Source organism: Manacus candei, unplaced genomic scaffold (assembly GCF_025592945.1).
Source record: "Manacus candei isolate 608988 ecotype Guabito, Panama unplaced genomic scaffold, ASM2559294v1 h1tg000059l, whole genome shotgun sequence".
Taxonomy (NCBI): Eukaryota; Metazoa; Chordata; class Aves; order Passeriformes; family Pipridae; genus Manacus; species Manacus candei.
This window is the reverse complement of record NW_026138107.1, coordinates 1,001,874-1,019,243: the sequence shown is the minus strand read 5'-3', so window position 1 is coordinate 1,019,243 and position 17,370 is coordinate 1,001,874. Positions and strand designations below refer to the sequence as shown.

Sequence of the window (17,370 nt, the reverse complement as noted above, 5' to 3'; positions counted from 1 at the left end):
CCTGTAAGTCTGGGCCAAAGGAAGGTGTCCCTAGGTGAGACCCTGGAATTACTCCAGATTGAAGCTCCCTAGAGGTCCTCTCATCCAGCCCTCTGTTCAACATAGAGCCATCTTCTACACAGACTCTTGGGAATGGTCCTGTGCAGGGCCAGGAGTGAGAGTCTGTGATCTTTGTTGGTCCCTTCCAACTCAACATATTCTGTGACTCTCTGAAACCTGCCTGCTTGGGGCCTCATCCAGTTGAGTCTTGATGCTGTTTCCAAGGATGGAGACCACACAACCCTTTGAGTCACTTGCTGGGTGCTGAGCCATGGGTCAAAGTACAGGAATTTTCACGTGTTCCATTGGAGTTGCCCAAGGTGCACCCGCCGACCCTGAGCTGAGCGGGTGCCGTGGTTTGGGGCAGGGAGAGGTCTTTTCCTGCTCCCAGTCTTTTCCATGCCCCTGCCGTTTTCCTATGGGATTCTTCAGCTCCTTGGGGCCATCACCACTTTCTAGCAAGGCAGCAGCCTGTGTGTGTGCCCGTGTGTGCTGAGAAGGCTTATCGCCAGCTGACCTAATTATTGTAATCTTGCGCTTCCCTAGATAGTGCAGGTTTCCCTGGCTCTCCGAAGGCTTCCCGGGTTTTTCCAAGCTGCTGTTTGATTTATTGTCTGTCTCTTAATAATATCATTCATTCACTCAGGGTGGGTAAAGCCTGGGAATGAGTTTTGTAGCCAGGCAGGGTGTAATACTTGTGAACTGCCCGTCCTGCTCCGATGGCCGTCCTGCTGGGTTTGGTGGTCTCAGCCTACCAGGCTTTCCAGGCAGCCCCCCTGCACAGCTTTCCTTCATCACAGCTCCCTGCTCTTCCCTCTGCCCTGACCATACACATGCATCCTCTTTACTGCAGAAATCCTCTGGCTGCCGAAGTTAGTGGATGAAAGTTGTGCAGTGACACTTTATGCCCCTGCTCATGGATGCGGAGTTGTTGCCTAGCCTGGTGGTTTTTTATTGTCTATCCCATTTCTTTCATTGCCATTGTTGTTGTTGCCATTTTATTGTTGTTGTTCCCCATCCTATTTTTGATGTTGTTCCCTATCCCATTTTTTGTCTCCCTATCCCATCTTTTTTTTTTTGGTTCTCTAGCATGGTTTTTTATTCCCTATCCCATTTTTTCTTCCTCCCTGCTGCAGATTTCCCCTTCCCTACCTTCCCCCTCTTCCTGTTCAAAACGGGTTTATTTTGCTCCAGATATAGGACAGTGCCTTTTAGAGGTGCCACATTCTCTTTTTTCAGCAAGACAGGGATTTGCAGAATGTTAACAAGATTTAACAGGTCCTTCAACATGAAAAAAATAAAGCCTAGGAGAGTGAAAAAGCCTGAAATCCAACACAACAACAAAACATTGCAACTTGGGGCGAGTTCCCTCCATTCATACACTTCATTTTCTTCCTGAAAATTGTAGTTGGGATTTATCCCTGCGCTGTCTGAAAGCCTCCATGGTCCCTGTTGGGCAGAGAATAACCTGATGTAACGTGGTGTTTCCTTGCAGGAACAGGGCTTACTGCTAAGCTTCCCAGTTAAACCACCTGATGGGATCAGCAGAGGTTATCAGCACCACGGGGGCTTGGTGGCAGAGGGTTTGGAAAACAACCAGTCAGCAGCATTACCCTGAAAACCTGTTTTGTTACAGTTTTTTTATCCCCTTGTCCTGTGCAAGTTCCAGTTTGACCTGAAAGGGAGTGGGAAGCATCACTGGAGGAGCAGCTTTGTCTGAGTTGGGGCTTCTGCAGCCCTGGGTGTTACCTTGTGCAGGGCCTGATAGTCTCTGGAATGTAAATATTTTCTCCTGGGGCAGAGCAGCCCATGGAGGAGTTGGGAACAAGCCAAAGCAGAGGCATTGCTGGGAGGATAAGGCCTGAAAGTGCTGGCACTGGGGTTGTGCCTCATGCAGAACTGAGGCTGCAGCAGTGCCCCTTCTGTCTGGGGGAATGTGGGTCCCATTTTCCTTATTCCCCTCTTTTTTTTTTTTTAATTACATATATATACTTTCCTGAGGTTCCTATGACTTTCCAACGTGTAAGTGAATTACAGTAAGACTTTAAATCAAATTTTTTTCCTGAAGCACTGCTGCATCCTTTGGGTGGGTACCCCAAGTTATCCTTAGATATTCTGAATACTCCTCAACATCCTGCTGTAAACCATAAACCAAATAATTAATTCTAAGTAGTTTTGTTTTGGTTTGGGGTTTTCTTTTTGCTTAATTAGCGCGTAGAAAAATCATGGTATTATGGATAGTTGTGGAGGATAAGAGGGCTTTTAACTGAGCTCAATGAGAACAGATATTTTATTCTATTAAAACAGGAAACAAAATAATGTAAAGTCCCATTTGAATCCAAAATGAAATCTGTCTTTAATTATTTTACACCATAATGAAGAGCTGTGGAAATGTAGTGTACGTCACCATGACATAAAAGTAAAAATCCTTTGTTTAAAAATACCAAACCCCCCCAAAAAAGAAGAAAGATTTTTTTTTCAGTGTTTTCTTCCCAGTGTTTTGGCTGCAGTGACTTGACCAAAACTATTTATAATTCAGCGAGCCAAAGCTGGGCTGCTGGCAAACAAATTATTTTAAAAAATATTATTGTTATTATGTGAATGGGTTCAGCCTTTTGCTTCTTCAGGGGTGAATTCTGTTCCTCTGGTGACTATGACAGAGGAGAAATATGTCCCTTGCCCCACACTGGAGGAGGGGACATGTGGGGCTTGAGTGCCAGGTGTCACCTCTGGTTCCGGGTGCTGGAAGACCTTGAGCTGCCTCTGGATGTCATGGTCATGTGGGAATGCTCAGCAGCAGCAGAGTGTCCCCATGGACTGGGAATCCTGAGCAAACACAAAAGTAAAACACTGGCACAGGTTGCCCAGAGCAACTGTGGCTGCCCCTGGATCCCTGGAAGTGTCCAAGGCCAGGTTGGACGGGGCTTGGAGCAATCTGGGATAGTGGAAGGTGTCCCTGCCCATGGCAGGGGGTGGAACTGGATGATCTTTAAAGGTCCCATCCAACCCAAACCATTCCATGGTTCTATGAAAGCTCCATCAGGAGTGGAGAAAACCTGCCAAAACCCCAGAATTCTGTGTTTATCTTGCCATTCTTTGCATTTTCCTCTGAAGTCTCCCAAGTCCTGCACTAACTCAGCACTAGACACGAGGTTTTATTTTCTTTATCCTTCATGTTGCGTAATATATTGCAAAACTGCCTTTTCCAACCCCTTTTTAATCTCTGCTCCTGAACTGATGGATCATAAATACCCCTCGGATGGGCATCCCTGCACTGTGCAGATATCCAAGAGCTGGGAATGATGGGCTTCCAGCTGCAAGGCCCTTGATGTGAGATTCCAGCTGAGTATGTAGCGTTATACAGCCTTTTGATTAATCAAATCCTCCCCAACCTCTTTTTTCCCCTCTTTTTTTTTTTTTTTAACAAAACTATGTAGTTTGGGCTCTCTGCTGGCATCTCTGAGTTCAAAGGTGAGTAGCAGGTGTCCTGCTATGATGTTTCTGCTGAAGCTGCTGATGCTGCTCCCCTTTGCTGCAATTACAGCTCTCCCCCCTACCCTCGTTGTGATTAACTTGGGGGCTCTTAACCCCTTGGGTATGAGCAGAGGTTGGCCAGTGCCAGGAGGTGCTGGAGGGGGCTTTCTGAGATGATGATGTGGCCTTTGGTCCCTGCAGCCACGTTTGGTGGGGTTGCAGCATGTGGAGGTCATCATGGGAAGACCTTCATGGTGAACATGAAGGACCCTTTGACAAAAGAACAAAAAATGGTGTAAAACTCATTTGTGGCTGTGTTTCTGTGTTGCCCCCTGTTGCCTACAGGTCACCCAGTCGCTGCAGGGGGATCAGTCCTAGGTGTCCCTGCCTATGCCAGGGGGTTGGAACAAAATGATCTTTAAGGTCCCTTCCCACCCAAACCATTCTGTGATTCAAGACCTGGGGTTGGCAGAAGGGGCTGGTGTCAAGGACATGGACAGCAGGGTGTGTTAGGACATAGGGTTGGTGAGTCCCAAAGCTTTCTTGATCAAGGCCAGTTGTCTCTACTGTCATTGCTTCTGGTGGAGGTAAATAGACACTCCCAAACCTCATGTTCATTTCAAAACATACTACTTGTCATGTCCTGGAAGTACCTGCCTTTCTGTTTGCTTTGTGTTAAGGAACACCTCCCTGTCCTGCTCCTGTCTGCTGGGGCTCAGCTGAGTCAGGCTGCTTCATTTACCTCTTTTTGAACAGACCCAGAGGCCCCCTGGGTGATAAACAGAGCTGTGCAAGTGCCTCCAGCGTCTTTACACCCTTGGGTTTGTCAGGCTGCGCTTCCCATCCCCACTGCTGGCTCCTTGTCACCCCTGCCTCGCTGTGATTTAGTGGGGAATAACCCAAGGGGGAATGGGGCTGCCAGGGAACGGCTTTCTGGGAGATGTGTGGCAATACTGCTGCTGCAGAGCACCCAGCAGAGTGACAGTCTGGATGTGATTGCGAAAAAATGCACTTCAAGCCTCAAAAAGGAGGCTGGTGGCTGGCCAGTAACTCTGAAAATTCCTGTCTGGGGAGGTGCTTTCCCTGCTATTTTTAGGCTGGTTCCCTAAGACAGGCGTTTTCCTGGTGAGTTGGTTCAAGCTGTCCCATCAGCTGCTGGAAGGAGCTAGAAGCTGCGGTTGGATTTGAGAGGAGGGTTAAGCTTGTGGCCTTAGTTCATGATAGTTGGGCAAATCAAAGCTTGGGGAGGGTCTGATCCCCACTTGTGCAGGGCTGGGCATTCCTGCTGCTGGGATTTTGGTCACTGTGGTGGGTTCACAGGGAGCTGGAGCCCACCCCTGGCACACAGAAACATCCTGGGGCTCGTGGGACCCCTGATGGGTGCTGTGGTGCCTGTGCTGTGTCATGTCCCTTCCTGGGGCAGCTGTTGGGAGCCCAGTGCAAAACCTGGGTCCATTTGGTTATCACCTTTGCTCTCCTAATTGCAGTGGGAAGCTATGTGGGAGACTGTGGCAGGAGATCCCTGTAGACTGGAAAATGGATTTAGGTTCTGTGAGGGCATCCAAGAAGAAATTCTTTTATGAAGAAATCCTTCCCTGTGAGGGTGGGGAGGTCCTGGCGCAGGTTGCCCAGAGAAGCTGTGGTTGCCCCATCCCTGGGAGTGTTCAAGGCCAGGTTGGACAGGGCTTGGAGCAACCTGGGATAGTGGAAGGTGTCCCTGCCCATGGCAGGGACTGGAATGAGGTGATCTTCAGGGTTCCCTTCCAATCTAAACCATTCTATGATTCTGTGATCTTCCTGAGCTGTAAGAGCTGTCTTTGCTGTGGGCAAAGAGCATCATCTGTCTCAGAGAACTGGCTTCAGTTTGGATGGTCCCTCTGGTTGAAGTTACAGTGATTTTTCCATAATACAGTCACTTTGCTGAATCAAAATTGACTGTCTGGACCACATCCAGTCCATGTCACCAGGAGCAGGAGCTAAGGAGGACACTGTCCAGCCCCAGGTGAAGGGAAAACTTTGATGACTGGCACAGTCTGGGGTCAAAAGTATGAGGGAGTCAGATGTCCTGTTGGGTGTATGTTGGACTCTGTCCTCTCCCAGCCAGAAGGTTTAATCAAGTAGGTAGGACATGGGGGATGCTGCTTGTGGCTTTTTTCCCTGCCTTTGCAAGCAACTGTAGCTCTTATATTAAAATGTGGAGGAAGCCAGAAGCAGGGACAGCAGTCCTGGAAAGTTCAGCTCTCATGACACTGATGCCCCTTTCCTTTGCCACCTCTGTCACAGGGGACCTGCTCGTGTGGTGTTGGGCACTGACCCCCCGCAGAATTCCCTGTCTCCCAGGTGCTTCTCCAGGCCTTTGTTTGGTTCTCCACCTCTTAATTTATTATTATTAGACTAGGAATTTTATGAGGAAACATCTGCTTTTCCTTCTGCATGTACAGAATTAGCGATTTCCCCAATTCTTGTTCTTTTTCACTAGAATATTCAGAGGATCTCGTCTCATGGCTGCTGTGAGTATGGGAATTGATAAAGTCAATGACTGATGGTCCCAGGGTGACCATGATGTAAAAACCAATCTACAGCTTCTTTTATAACTTAAACATTTGGATGCAGTGGAGTAGTGGGGGTCTGGGATCCAGAGGCAGGTTCGGGAAATCTTATTTGTTTGTGGGTGTTGTTGAGTGGGACTTTTTAGGGTGGTTTGTTGGGGTTTTTTTTAGAAATGAAGATAATTAAAGATTCAGAAAATCTCTGAATATACTCAACTGTGCATGGAGTCTTTCAGATGAGTTTAACTGTCTCAGAGAGGACATGGTAAGTTGTTTTCCGCTTCCCTTTGCAACGTGGCAGAGGTTTACTGGATGATTTTTCTTTCCAGTTCTAGTTGAGCAGCTCATGTTAGGCAGAGGTACCCTCTCAGTGAGCCAGCCTTCAGGCGTAGGGAATTGTCTCTCCTTCAAATCTCCTCCTTGCTTTGCTCATGTAACCCCATCCCAAACCTCACCAGACTGGAGGCCAGGAAGGACTTTTTCCTTTGGTTGGAGCAGCAGGAACCCAGGGAACATTTGCTTTTATCCATTGCTGATGGTGCAGAAGGTGACTGATGCTGCAAAAACCAACTTGCTGCCACATTTCCATTTCCTCTTTCAAAAATCTTGAATTTGGGACTCACCTGAGGCTTTCCTACCCATGGTCTTGTTGCGCAGAAAAGTTTATTCTCCAGAAAGAGGAAAGCCATGATGAACAGGAGCAATTAACGGGGATGGAGGCAAGATTCCATGAGGATGTGAACCTCATGAGGCTCAACAAAGCCAAGTGAAAGGTGCTGCTCCTGGGTCAGGGCAGCCCCTGGATCAGTCCAGGCCGGGGATGAACAGATGGAGCAGCCCTGGGGAGAAGGTCCTGGGGGCTGGTGGGGGAGAGGCTGGACATGAACCAGCCCAGAAACCCCCTGCCCTGGGCTGATCCCACAGCATGGGCAGCAGGGCAGGGGGGGATTCTGCCCCTCTACACCCTCAGGTAAGACCCCCCTGCAGAGCTGCCTCCAGCTCTGGGGAACAACAGCACAGGGACGTGGAGCTGCTGGAGAGAGTCCAGAGGAGGCCACGGAGATGCTCCAAGGGCTGGAGCCCCTCTGCTCTGGAGCCAGGCTGGGAGAGCTGGGGGGGTTCACCTGGAGAAGAGAAAGCTCCAGGGAGACCTTATTGTGGCCTTTGAATATTTCAATGGGGCTTATGAGAAAGATGGGAAAAGACTTTTGAATAGGCCCTGTACCAGTAGGTGAAGGGTTGCTGCTTTCAAACTAAAAGAGTGGAGATTCAGTCTAGATATAATGAGAACATTTTTTTGCAATGAGGGTGGTGAGGCCCTGGCACAGGTTGCCCAGAGAAGCTGCAGCTGCCCCATCCCTGGAATTGTCCAAGGCCAGTTTGGACGAGGCTTGGAACAACCTGGTCTAGTGGAAGGTGTCCCTGCCCTTGTCAGGGGGTTGGACTAGATGGCCTTTAAAGGTTTGTTCCAACCCAAACCATTTTGTAATCATATGAGTCCCAGAAGGAGAGGACCAGCTGGCTCCTCCTAGCATAAAATCCTACACCCCCCTCCAATCCATCCCGAGTGGCAGCTCCAGCATTTTGGCTGGTGGCCAAGGTATGTCCTCTGAATTGCTGCTGCACGCTGGTGTATGGGCACAAAAATGCTTTTTGCCAGTGAACTGCGGGCATGATTAAATAGGGATTAAGCAGCCTCCACGCCTGCCCTGCTGCTGACCAGGCTGTGCTGCTCCTGCCCCATTCCCTCCCTGCCGGCAGCCACCAGCAGGATGGATTACTTCAGCAGGTTGACATCTCAACTTGGGAGCTGGATGTGTCTTTTAGGATTACGGAGCTTTTCACAGCCCAAGTGCCCATTATATTGCCTGGGTGCCTGGGAAGAAAAGATCTCCTTCCTGGTAATGTTTTCCCTTCAGTTATTTACAAAGGTCGGTGCGTGGCGCCTGGCGGAAGGAGCGCTCCCAAAGCGTGTGGATCAGCCCGTTATGGTGATGCTTTCATTTAGGATGTGGGCTGTGCTCTCTGCCTGCACAGTGCTGCCTGCACGGGGAGTTCTGCGCCGTGGCTGCTGCTCCCATGGGATCAGGGCTCATCCCCTGGGATTCTGGAATAGCTGAGCACAAATCAGGTGTTGGTTGCCCGAGGATTGCTGCCTGCCATGCACATCGTAGGGGTGCACTCACACCTGCACGGTGTACGTGTGCAAGCTCATCTGGCAGGAGAACACCCTTGTTTCACGTCTCCCAGCGCAGTCCCTGCAGCCATCACATCCTACCCAGCCTGCACTCTGGCTCTCCGAGGAGAGACAGTGCAGCTCCGAAGAGCAGACGATGGAGCGTGTGTGAAATCCACATTTTTATTCTCTTTTTTGCTCTTTCTTGAAATATTAATAATAATTGTTCGGTATTTTTGTCTGGCAACATTTTCTTTGTAAAGGTGAAGGATGGCAAGGATGAGATGTCGTGTGGGCTCTTATTCCATTAGCTTTTAGTAGAAGCAGGGGAACGTGGAAATGGATTATGTCTGACTTAAGTCACAGTTTGTAGCATCAGCCAATGTCAACTGGGTTATAAAACTCAGGCTGTTAAAACCCCTGTGGTTCAGGGGTTGGTGGTTGGAGGCTTTTTATGACCTGCTTCAGATTTTATATCTAGAAAGGCTGATGTATTTGCATGTATTGAATTTGTGTAAAGATCTGGGAACAAGACCGTGCCTTGCCATTGTGCTGCAGTCAGAGTGATGCTCCAGCATCTCCTTGCCCTGATATCCCGTGCAGTGGAGCATCGTACCACAGGGTGAGCCCACAAACCCACCTCCACTCACCTCCTGCAGTTCAGACAGTGATTTTCATAGTTTTATGCTGTGTTTTCTTTCCTTTTTCTTAATAATATCCATCACAAGCCAAAGATAACATCTTCCCCCCCCAGGCAAGAAAGTCCATCTGATGGAAAACCGCTCCAACCTCACGCACAGTTTTGACACACTAAAAGACTTTATGTTTCTAAAGGTGATGTGGCTTTGGTTTTGTTTAAAAAGAAGAAAGAAAAAGATCCACTTCCCAACCACAAAGAATTGCTTATTGCAGGGAAGCAAGCTACCTAAAAAATTGTTATCTGGGTGAGAATGAGGGATTTCTGGCTTTCTGGTTATTCCTCTCCCTTCCTTGCTGGATCACTGTGTCAAAGGGGCTGTTTTGGGTTGGATTCTGCAGCACTTGTTTTGTCTTCTGGCTCTCTCTGTTTTGTCTTTCCCCCATTTATTTCTGTGTTTGTTTTGATGGCTCTGTTTCAATGCACTGTGGCGTTTGCCTGCTGTGTTCCATGCCAGGCTCATGAGTGGCACTGCAACGTGGCAGCTGTTGGGCTCTTGTCCTGTCACTTGGGCTTTTCTGCATCACCAGGTAGCTGAAATCAGACCTGAGACTGGAGGGATGATGAAATATATCAAATGCTCAGCCAGCCATGGATGCGTCAGTATCTGAAAAGCCCCAGCAGCAGACGCTGAATGTGGATTTCAAAGGTGTTTACATTTTAATTAGAAAAAGGTCAGATCCAGGATATAATAATTTACATTTCAGCGCTTGATGTTTTATCGGCGTCTGGAAAGGTACCGGTTTTGCAGCAGCAAATCCAAACCAGGCACGTGATGCTTCGTGGAGATGCAGCAATACCTGGACGCAGGGAGTCATGGTTCATCTCCATTGCCTTTGTTTTCCATAGTAACTGTTCCTGCGGGTTGCTGGATACGAGAGCTGGCTGCCAGCAGCGAGGATGAAACGGCGCGCCTCGTTCTCCGAGATGCTCTTGCCGCTTCAGAAAGACACATTGCTAATTACTTGTTGTTGGAAATGGGCTGGATTAGGAGGGAGAAAATATTGCTGCGGGAGGAGCTCATTAAAAGGAGATACTGGGACGGGAGCAGGCTGTGGCCGTGCTGGTAGCCAGGAGTTCAACCCCCCAACACAAACGGTCAAAGGTCCTCCTGCCTGTACTGCTACCAGAGTGTGAACTGGTGGATATTTCAGGATTTCACCTGACCTAAAGGTGCTGATAAGAGGCAGATAAGAAGTAGGAAGGGTTGTCCTGCACCAGCTGCTCAGCCCTGGTCCGTGTGGTCGAAGCATCCTTCACCTCCCAGATCTGAAGGGGCTGAAGGGACCTCCTTTCCCCTGCATGGTGTGCGCTTCAGCAGGGGCTTTGGGAAGCCTGGCTTGGAGTCTTAGTGGGCAGGCAGTGTGAGGGAGGTGGTGATGGAGGGTTTGACCATGTGCTGTTCCTGTCAGAGAGGCACCGAGCAGAAGAGGGTGTCATCTCACCCTGGATGTCCATCACCACATGGGCAAGGTGATGTCCAACATCACTGTAGGGAGCAGGGAACAATGGGGTGGGTTTTGGAGCCTGGACAAGAGATGTGGCAGTTGGTGTTGGTTGCTCACGAGGCAGGATGTGGTGTCTGGTACTGGGCTGGAGCCTTGCTGTGTCTCACTGCCTCGCTGTGTCTCTTCAGTTTGGTTTTACCATCACTCCATGCGGACAAGTAAATCTGGGCTGCTGAGGTACTTCTTGGTTCATGTCCCACGTGTCTCAGAGCAGAAGGGACACGTCACAGCAATATTTAAAATTTATTTGTTATAAGCTCCCGAGGGAGAACAAACACAAGAGGGATGATGGAAGTCCTGTCGCAAAATACTTTGGAAGGTGGCTGCATTGGTACGTGAAGAATTTGCACCACAGCTGCCTTTTTTAGGAAGCATCTCTTGTTCCTAGAAAAACCTGGAATGGTAAATCACATGTGGCAAGACAAAGGCTTTCAGGAATCTGTCAGGACAGCTCTGTAGCTCCTCACAGCCTGTCTTTCCAGCAGCTGGCCTGTGATGGCATATCTGAGGGATAAATCTTCTACAGAGAAAAGCTGCTCTGCATTCCTCCTGCCTTGCTTTGGAGTCATGGAGGAATAGAGGATTGGCCTGGGATTTTTTCAGTGTTTAACTGAAGGATAAGTAAGGAAGAGACATGGGTTTTCCAATTAAATGCCTTAAGGGAGTAATTTAAGCTCATATCTAAACAGCTGAGCCCAGGTTGTTGGAAAGATGAGCAGTCACTTGCCCTGCATTGGAATTTGATGGTGATTAGAACTTTTGAAAATTGAGATAATAACATAGTATTAATTGTGAAAAAGCCTGATGCATGAAGTAGTTCTGTCTGAACCATTATTTTAGTATTATTTCCCAGTCACCTTGTGTGTTAGCATAAAGTGTTAGCTCCTGGCAGTATAGTTGTGAGGTAAACCTGTTTCCAACATTCACTGTTTGGGGGGGAGTGTGAGTGTGGAGTTCCTTTTTTTGTCTTTGAAGGCCACAACCTTCAAAGAAAATTGTCATAGGTGCAAAAGCATTTTAGGCTTTCAGCATCCATCCAAGGGAAGAAAAGAGCTGGCAAAAGCAATCCCTTTCTTTAGTTTCTTTTGCTGATGATCAACCATGTTGGACCCTGGGCAGGAGCAAGGTTTGCAGTTGTTGTCCAGATAGCAGGTCCTAATGTTGGTTTGTCTTGCTGAATTGGAGCAAGAGCTGTCTTGTACTTGGGTCACACCAACCCCCTGCAGCTCCAGGCTGGGACAGAGGGGTTGGAAAACTGGGAAAGGTCCTGTGGGTGCTGGTGGCAGTGGCTGGACACGAGCCCAGGTGTGCCCAGGGGGGCAAGAGGCCAATGGCCCCGGGGCTGTCCCAGCCGTGGTGTGGCAGCAGGGCCAGGGCAGTGCCCTCCCTGTGCTGGCACTGCTGAGGCACCTCCAGTGCTGGGGCAGTTCTGGGCCCTCAGACAAGAGAGACACTGAGGGGCTGGAGCGTGTGCAGGGAAGGGAACGGAGCTGGGGAAGGGTCTGGAGCAGCAGGAGGGGCTGAGGGAGCTGGGGGGGCTCATCCTGGGGAAAAGGAGGCTCAGGGGGGACCTTCTGGCTCTGCAACTGCCTGACAGGAGGGGGGAGCCAGGGGGGGATCGGGCTCTGCTCCCGGGGAACAAGGGACAGGATGAGAGGAAACAGCCTCAAGTTGTGCCAGGAGAGGTTTAGACGGGATATTAGGGAAAGTTTCTTGACCAAAAGTGTGTTCAGGCATTGGAAGGGGCTGCCCAGGGCAGTGGTGGAGTCCCCATCCCTGGAGGGATTTAAAAGCCATGTGGACATGGCACTTGGGAACATGGGTCAGTGGTGGCCTTGGCAGTGCTGGGGAATGGTTGGACTCCGTGGTCTTGGAGGGCTTTTCCAGACTAATCATTTCTGTGATTTTATGAGAATGCCCCAAATGGGTTGGTTACTTCTCCATTGCTGCTCTTCACGTATCAGACTCACCACTTGTTTCCACAAGTCCAACAAGCCCAAAGCAACCTTTGGGAGAAAGGGGATGGACCTAAAATGTCATAGAAAAGTGCTTGTTCTTATTATTTGCTGATGAAGGGTAAAGCTGTATAGTTGCCATAAAAACTGTACAATCCTGCTAGAGCAAGAACCCCATTTAGATCACTCTTAATAACAGCTATTAATAATAATTATACATTACAGTAATGCTGATAATTACTAAGTTATAATAAGCAGTTTGCACATCTATTGACTTCTTCTGCTGATGATTCCTCCTTTAATGGTCATAATAATGAGCACAGCATGGGCCCCATAGAATCATGGGATCCTAGAATGGTTTGAGTTGGAAGGGACCTTCAAGGTCATCTAGTTCTAACCCTCTGCCATGGGCAGGGACACCTTCCACTAGACCAGGTTGCTTCAAGCCCCATCAAATGGAAATTTGATGTTGATCTCTATTAATTATCATTAAGGAATGTATCTGGGATCTGGGAATCCTTAGTGCTAAGCCAACACAGATCCAAGGGGTTACCACTCCATGAAGAGCTCTCAAGAACGTTTCTTTGTTCCATGTGGGAAGATACCAACTGCCTTGGTCCTCAAATGTGGGTTTGGGTTTTTCTTTCAAAAGCTCTTTTTTTTGTACATGTTTTGAGGGTGAGGCAAGAGGGGAAACCTGCTTTTGGGCACAGAGGTTTCCTGACTCATGGCACCAGAAGAACAGGAGACCATACAGCTCTCATGTCAGGAAACTGGGGTGGAGAGGGTTGATGTTTTAAATGGGAGAGAAGGTTTAGTGTTAATGGGGAGAGTAAACCTTTGCAGGTGGACTTGAATTGGTCTGGATCTTGGTGGATGTTTCCCTTCCCAAGATACCTCCTGCCAAGGAGGAAGGGCTTCCAAAGGTGTTCCTTTGAAAGGGCCAGGTGGCTTTAAAGAGGAATCATCCTGTAGGACCCAGAAAATGGGCCTCTGTAAATCTTTGATCCTCTTGGTTGGGTTTTCTCAAATGGGTTTTACAGACACGCATCTCACACTTGGTAGATTTAGGCAGAGCCCAGAATTCAGTGGGTGACACCTGAAAAAGCTTCCAGAGGATGGTGGCCAAAACAGTGCTTGTCTGAGCTCTGGGACATCCCTGGGCAGGCTGGTGGCATTGGAGAGGGCAGCTGCATGCAAACTGGTAAAACTCTAAATCTGAAATGGGTGAGAAATGGGTTGGCTGACAGTGCATATTGGCAGCAGCACATCAGGATGTCGATCTCTGTGTCATTACAGAATTCACAACAGCTTGGTGCAGACTAAACACGTAAAAATGATTACAGGCTGTGACTGTGTTTTTTTCTTATTGTAAGGATTAGATGACAACCACCTCACTGTCCATGCCTGGACACCTGCACCAAGGGATCTTTGTGTACAGTGATGATCCTGTCTCAGGTGTAGGTGGTAACTCACGACCCTTAGACCTAGGGGAGTTTCCTTCCTGATAAGTGATGGTTTTCTTTAGAGGGATGTGATGGTGTTGCAAGATGACTTGGTCTCAGAGTTTCCTACTAGAGATCCATAAATATCTCAAATATGTGGTTTGTGCTGTTTTGTTGTACCTGGTGACTTCTGACAAACCCACTCCCTTTCAGTTCACCGTCTCTGCCGTTGCTAATCACAAAATGTTGGTTGGACACAGCAGTGAGCACCCCAAAAGTGGAGGCATGCGTTAGCCCTTCCTCTACTTTGTGCTTTATCGTGGGTGTTCAAGGGGGAGCATCCCCAGGGCTGGATTTCCTCCAGTGCCACCTTCAAAAAAAATTTAAAATAGGCAAAACAACTTCAGGCTTTGTATTGTGTGGCCCCAGGGGATGCAGGGATAACCTTTGACCCTGCTTGCACCATCCCAAGTGATGCCATGATGCCACCTGTCCTCTACCTCATGTGGTCATTTCTCATGCCATCACTCATGGGAGCCTCCTATTCTCCCAACTCTTTCTTTAGCACTTTCTATTTCATAGTTTGTTCCTTCCATTTGGTAATTGTCACTAATTAGCAAAAAGGGTAGAAGCATGCCCTCCTCCAGGGCTCCACACTCTCTGGGGCTCCTCCTTTTTTATTTCTTGACTTATTTCTTTTTTCTTTCTCCTTTTTAATGCGCCACATGATTTTTGTTCAGGAGCTAATGTGTGATATTGATCTACATAATGAGCCTTTTTGACAGTCTGGGCACATTTGGGAATAATTCCTTGAGAAGAAGAAATCCTTAGGCCAGAACTGCTCGTTCTTGGCAGTTTCCAAATGAAGCCACAATTGTTCAGAAGTGACAGATGAGAAAATAGTTCAGGAGCTGGAAATTACATGAGCTGGGAGCAGATTTACTTTTTTTCCCCCCTTCCCTTCTGGATGGCATGTGGCTCACTCTGAATTTGCTTAGTAATATTATACTTGTCTCAAAGCAGACTGTAAATACCAGCTCCTGGTGAAGAAGAGGGTGAGGGATGAAGTTGCTGTGTCCTAGGGAGCTCTGTGTCTTCTCCCTCCCCGCTGCAGGGAAGGAGGAATATGAGTCTTACCACAAGACATTCATCCAAAGCTTAGTTCTTTCCAGACATAGAATCACAGAACATCCTGAGTTGGAAAGGACCCACAGGGATCATCCAGTCCAACTCCTGGCCCTGCACAGGACAACCTCAACAATCCCACCCTGTGTCTGAGAGCATTGTCCAAACACTCCCTGAGCTCTGTCAGCCTTGGTGCTGCGCCCACTGCCCTGGGGAGCCTGTTCAGTGCCCAACCACCCTCTGGGGGAAGAACCTTCTCCTGAGATCCAACGTGAGCCTGCTCTGGCACAACCTCAGGTCATTCCCTTGAGTCCTGTCACTGGTTACAGAGAGCAGAGATCAGCAACATGCCCGGCACAGGTCCAGGAGCTGGTGGTTTCTTTTCTTTCCTGTGTGATTGGCACTGAGCCCTGGAGAAACAGGGAGAGGACAAGAGCATCGTAAAGGCCCTATGTCTTCTGTAGAGCCACTCTCCTGCAGTGAGGGGTTTTAAAAATAAATTCTGTTGTGCTCTCTGTTTCACCTCCCTGCTGGACCATTTGCAGTCACACCACCGAGTCAGCATAATTTACTGACACAGACCTAGAGAAGCTTTTCAGTTATCATCTTCTTCCTGCCCCTCCTCCATCATTCACGGCTTCTCACCCTTATCCAGGATATTAAATGTGGACTTATTAAATTAAGCATTTTAGTGTTGGTTTTCCTTCGCGCATGTGTCTGGTGGTTTTCAGCAGTGTGTTTTTTAAGAAGGAAGGCAGGAAATACGTTAGTCGTCCTCAAATGTAGGAATATTACAGAAACGGAACCTGTTTTTTTTGCACACCTGGAAACTCTAAATTCGACCACCTAGGATTATGATAAATGCAGATGTACAGCAAAAAAAAAAAAAAATATCCTTTCCTGTGGTAACCGAAACAGGCTTTGGCTGTTGGTTGGTTTGGTTTTTTTTTTTTAACTTTTCTTGTGATTACTGGGAAATATTCTCCTTACCCTTTTTTTTTTTTTTTTTTTTCATTTCGCTTTTTCCAGGCCCGCTCCGTTCTTGGTGTGACTCCTTGAAGGGATGGAGAACTCGTCGGTGGCGTCGGCCTCCTCGGAGGCAGGGAGCAGCCGCTCCCAGGAGATCGAGGAGCTGGAGCGCTTCATCGACAGCTACGTCCTGGAGTACCAGGTCCAGGGGCTGCTGACAGACAAAACAGAGGGGGATGGCGAGAGCGAGAAGACACAGTCCCACGTCTCACAGGTGGGAGAGGGGCTGTGGGGCTTGTGGCTTGGCGTGGGGATGTGTGTCACGGCTGAAGGAGCTTTGTACGTGAAGGAGAGTAGGATGGAACGCCGGACGCGGGCAGCTTGCTGGTCTGGTGGTATTTATGGAGATAGATAGATACAGGTACAAATATAGGTGCAGATATAGGTGTGTATATAGATAGATAGATACATATAGATATAGATATATGTATATATATATATACACACATGTATATACACACATATATATGCGTGAATATATATAAAAATATACATATATGTATATGTATGTGTGTGTGTTTGTATATGTGTGTATATATATATATTTACTTATATATATGTGTGTGTGTGTGTGTGTGTATATATATATTTACTTACATATATGTATATATGAGGTCTCCATCCAGTTGGTAGCGGTCTCCTGATGCTGGGTTTTGGGTTTTCAGGATCTTAGTGGTCTCCCGATGCTGGGTTTTGGGTTTTCTGGATCTCAAAGGTGCGTCCCTGGAAGTGTCCAAGGCAAGGTTAGATGGGGCTTGGAGCAACCTGGTCTAGTGGAAGGTGTCCCTGCCCAAGGCAGAGGGGGTGGAATGATGGCCTTTAGTGTCCCTTCCAACCCAAACCATTCCATGATTCCACATGAAGGATCCCATCTTTGCCTGATATCAGCAGCATTTCTCTGATTTGTCTGGGCTGTGCTCAGCTGGAGCTGAGGGTCTGACCCACAGCTCTGGACCTGGTTTGTATTATCTCAGTGTAAAGAAACTGCCAATCAAAGGAACCTTTTCAAGAATAGATTTTGCTGAAGAGGTCTTTTACAATTCGAGGATTGAAGCTGCTGAAAGTGTGAGAAAATAAATTTAAGAATCTAGTGATCCAAAGTAGTACTTCATAGTGCATTTTTTTTAACCCAAGGCTGGAAAATGTCTGTGTTTGAAGTGACACTTTGGAGGGGCTTCATGTCCAACAGGCAAGTGCTGCTTATTAGCACGTCAAGATTGGAAAAAGTTGTGAATTAGAACTAATTTAATAGACAAAGTTTTACAACCTCTTCCAGCCTGTCCACAGCTCTGCCAATAAGCCTGGGCTCCCTCTGCATCTTGAGGACAAAAATTGCTAATTCTTGTGGCAGCCCATGTACAATTTTTGCATTA

General features: G+C 48.0%; 1 protein-coding gene across 4 annotated transcripts in view; it reads left to right on the top strand.

Moving 5' to 3' along the window:
* Nucleotides 1-17,370, top strand: part of CTIF (cap binding complex dependent translation initiation factor) — a 147,768-nt gene that overhangs the window by 12,901 nt on the left and 117,497 nt on the right. For all 4 annotated transcript variants that reach the window (XM_051803690.1, XM_051803689.1, XM_051803687.1 and 1 more), the window contains exon 2: nucleotides 15,998-16,211. In XM_051803690.1, coding sequence (XP_051659650.1) covers nucleotides 16,032-16,211 — 180 coding nt within the window. In that variant the 5' untranslated portion in view covers nucleotides 15,998-16,031. The remainder of the gene's footprint in view (nucleotides 1-15,997; nucleotides 16,212-17,370) is intronic.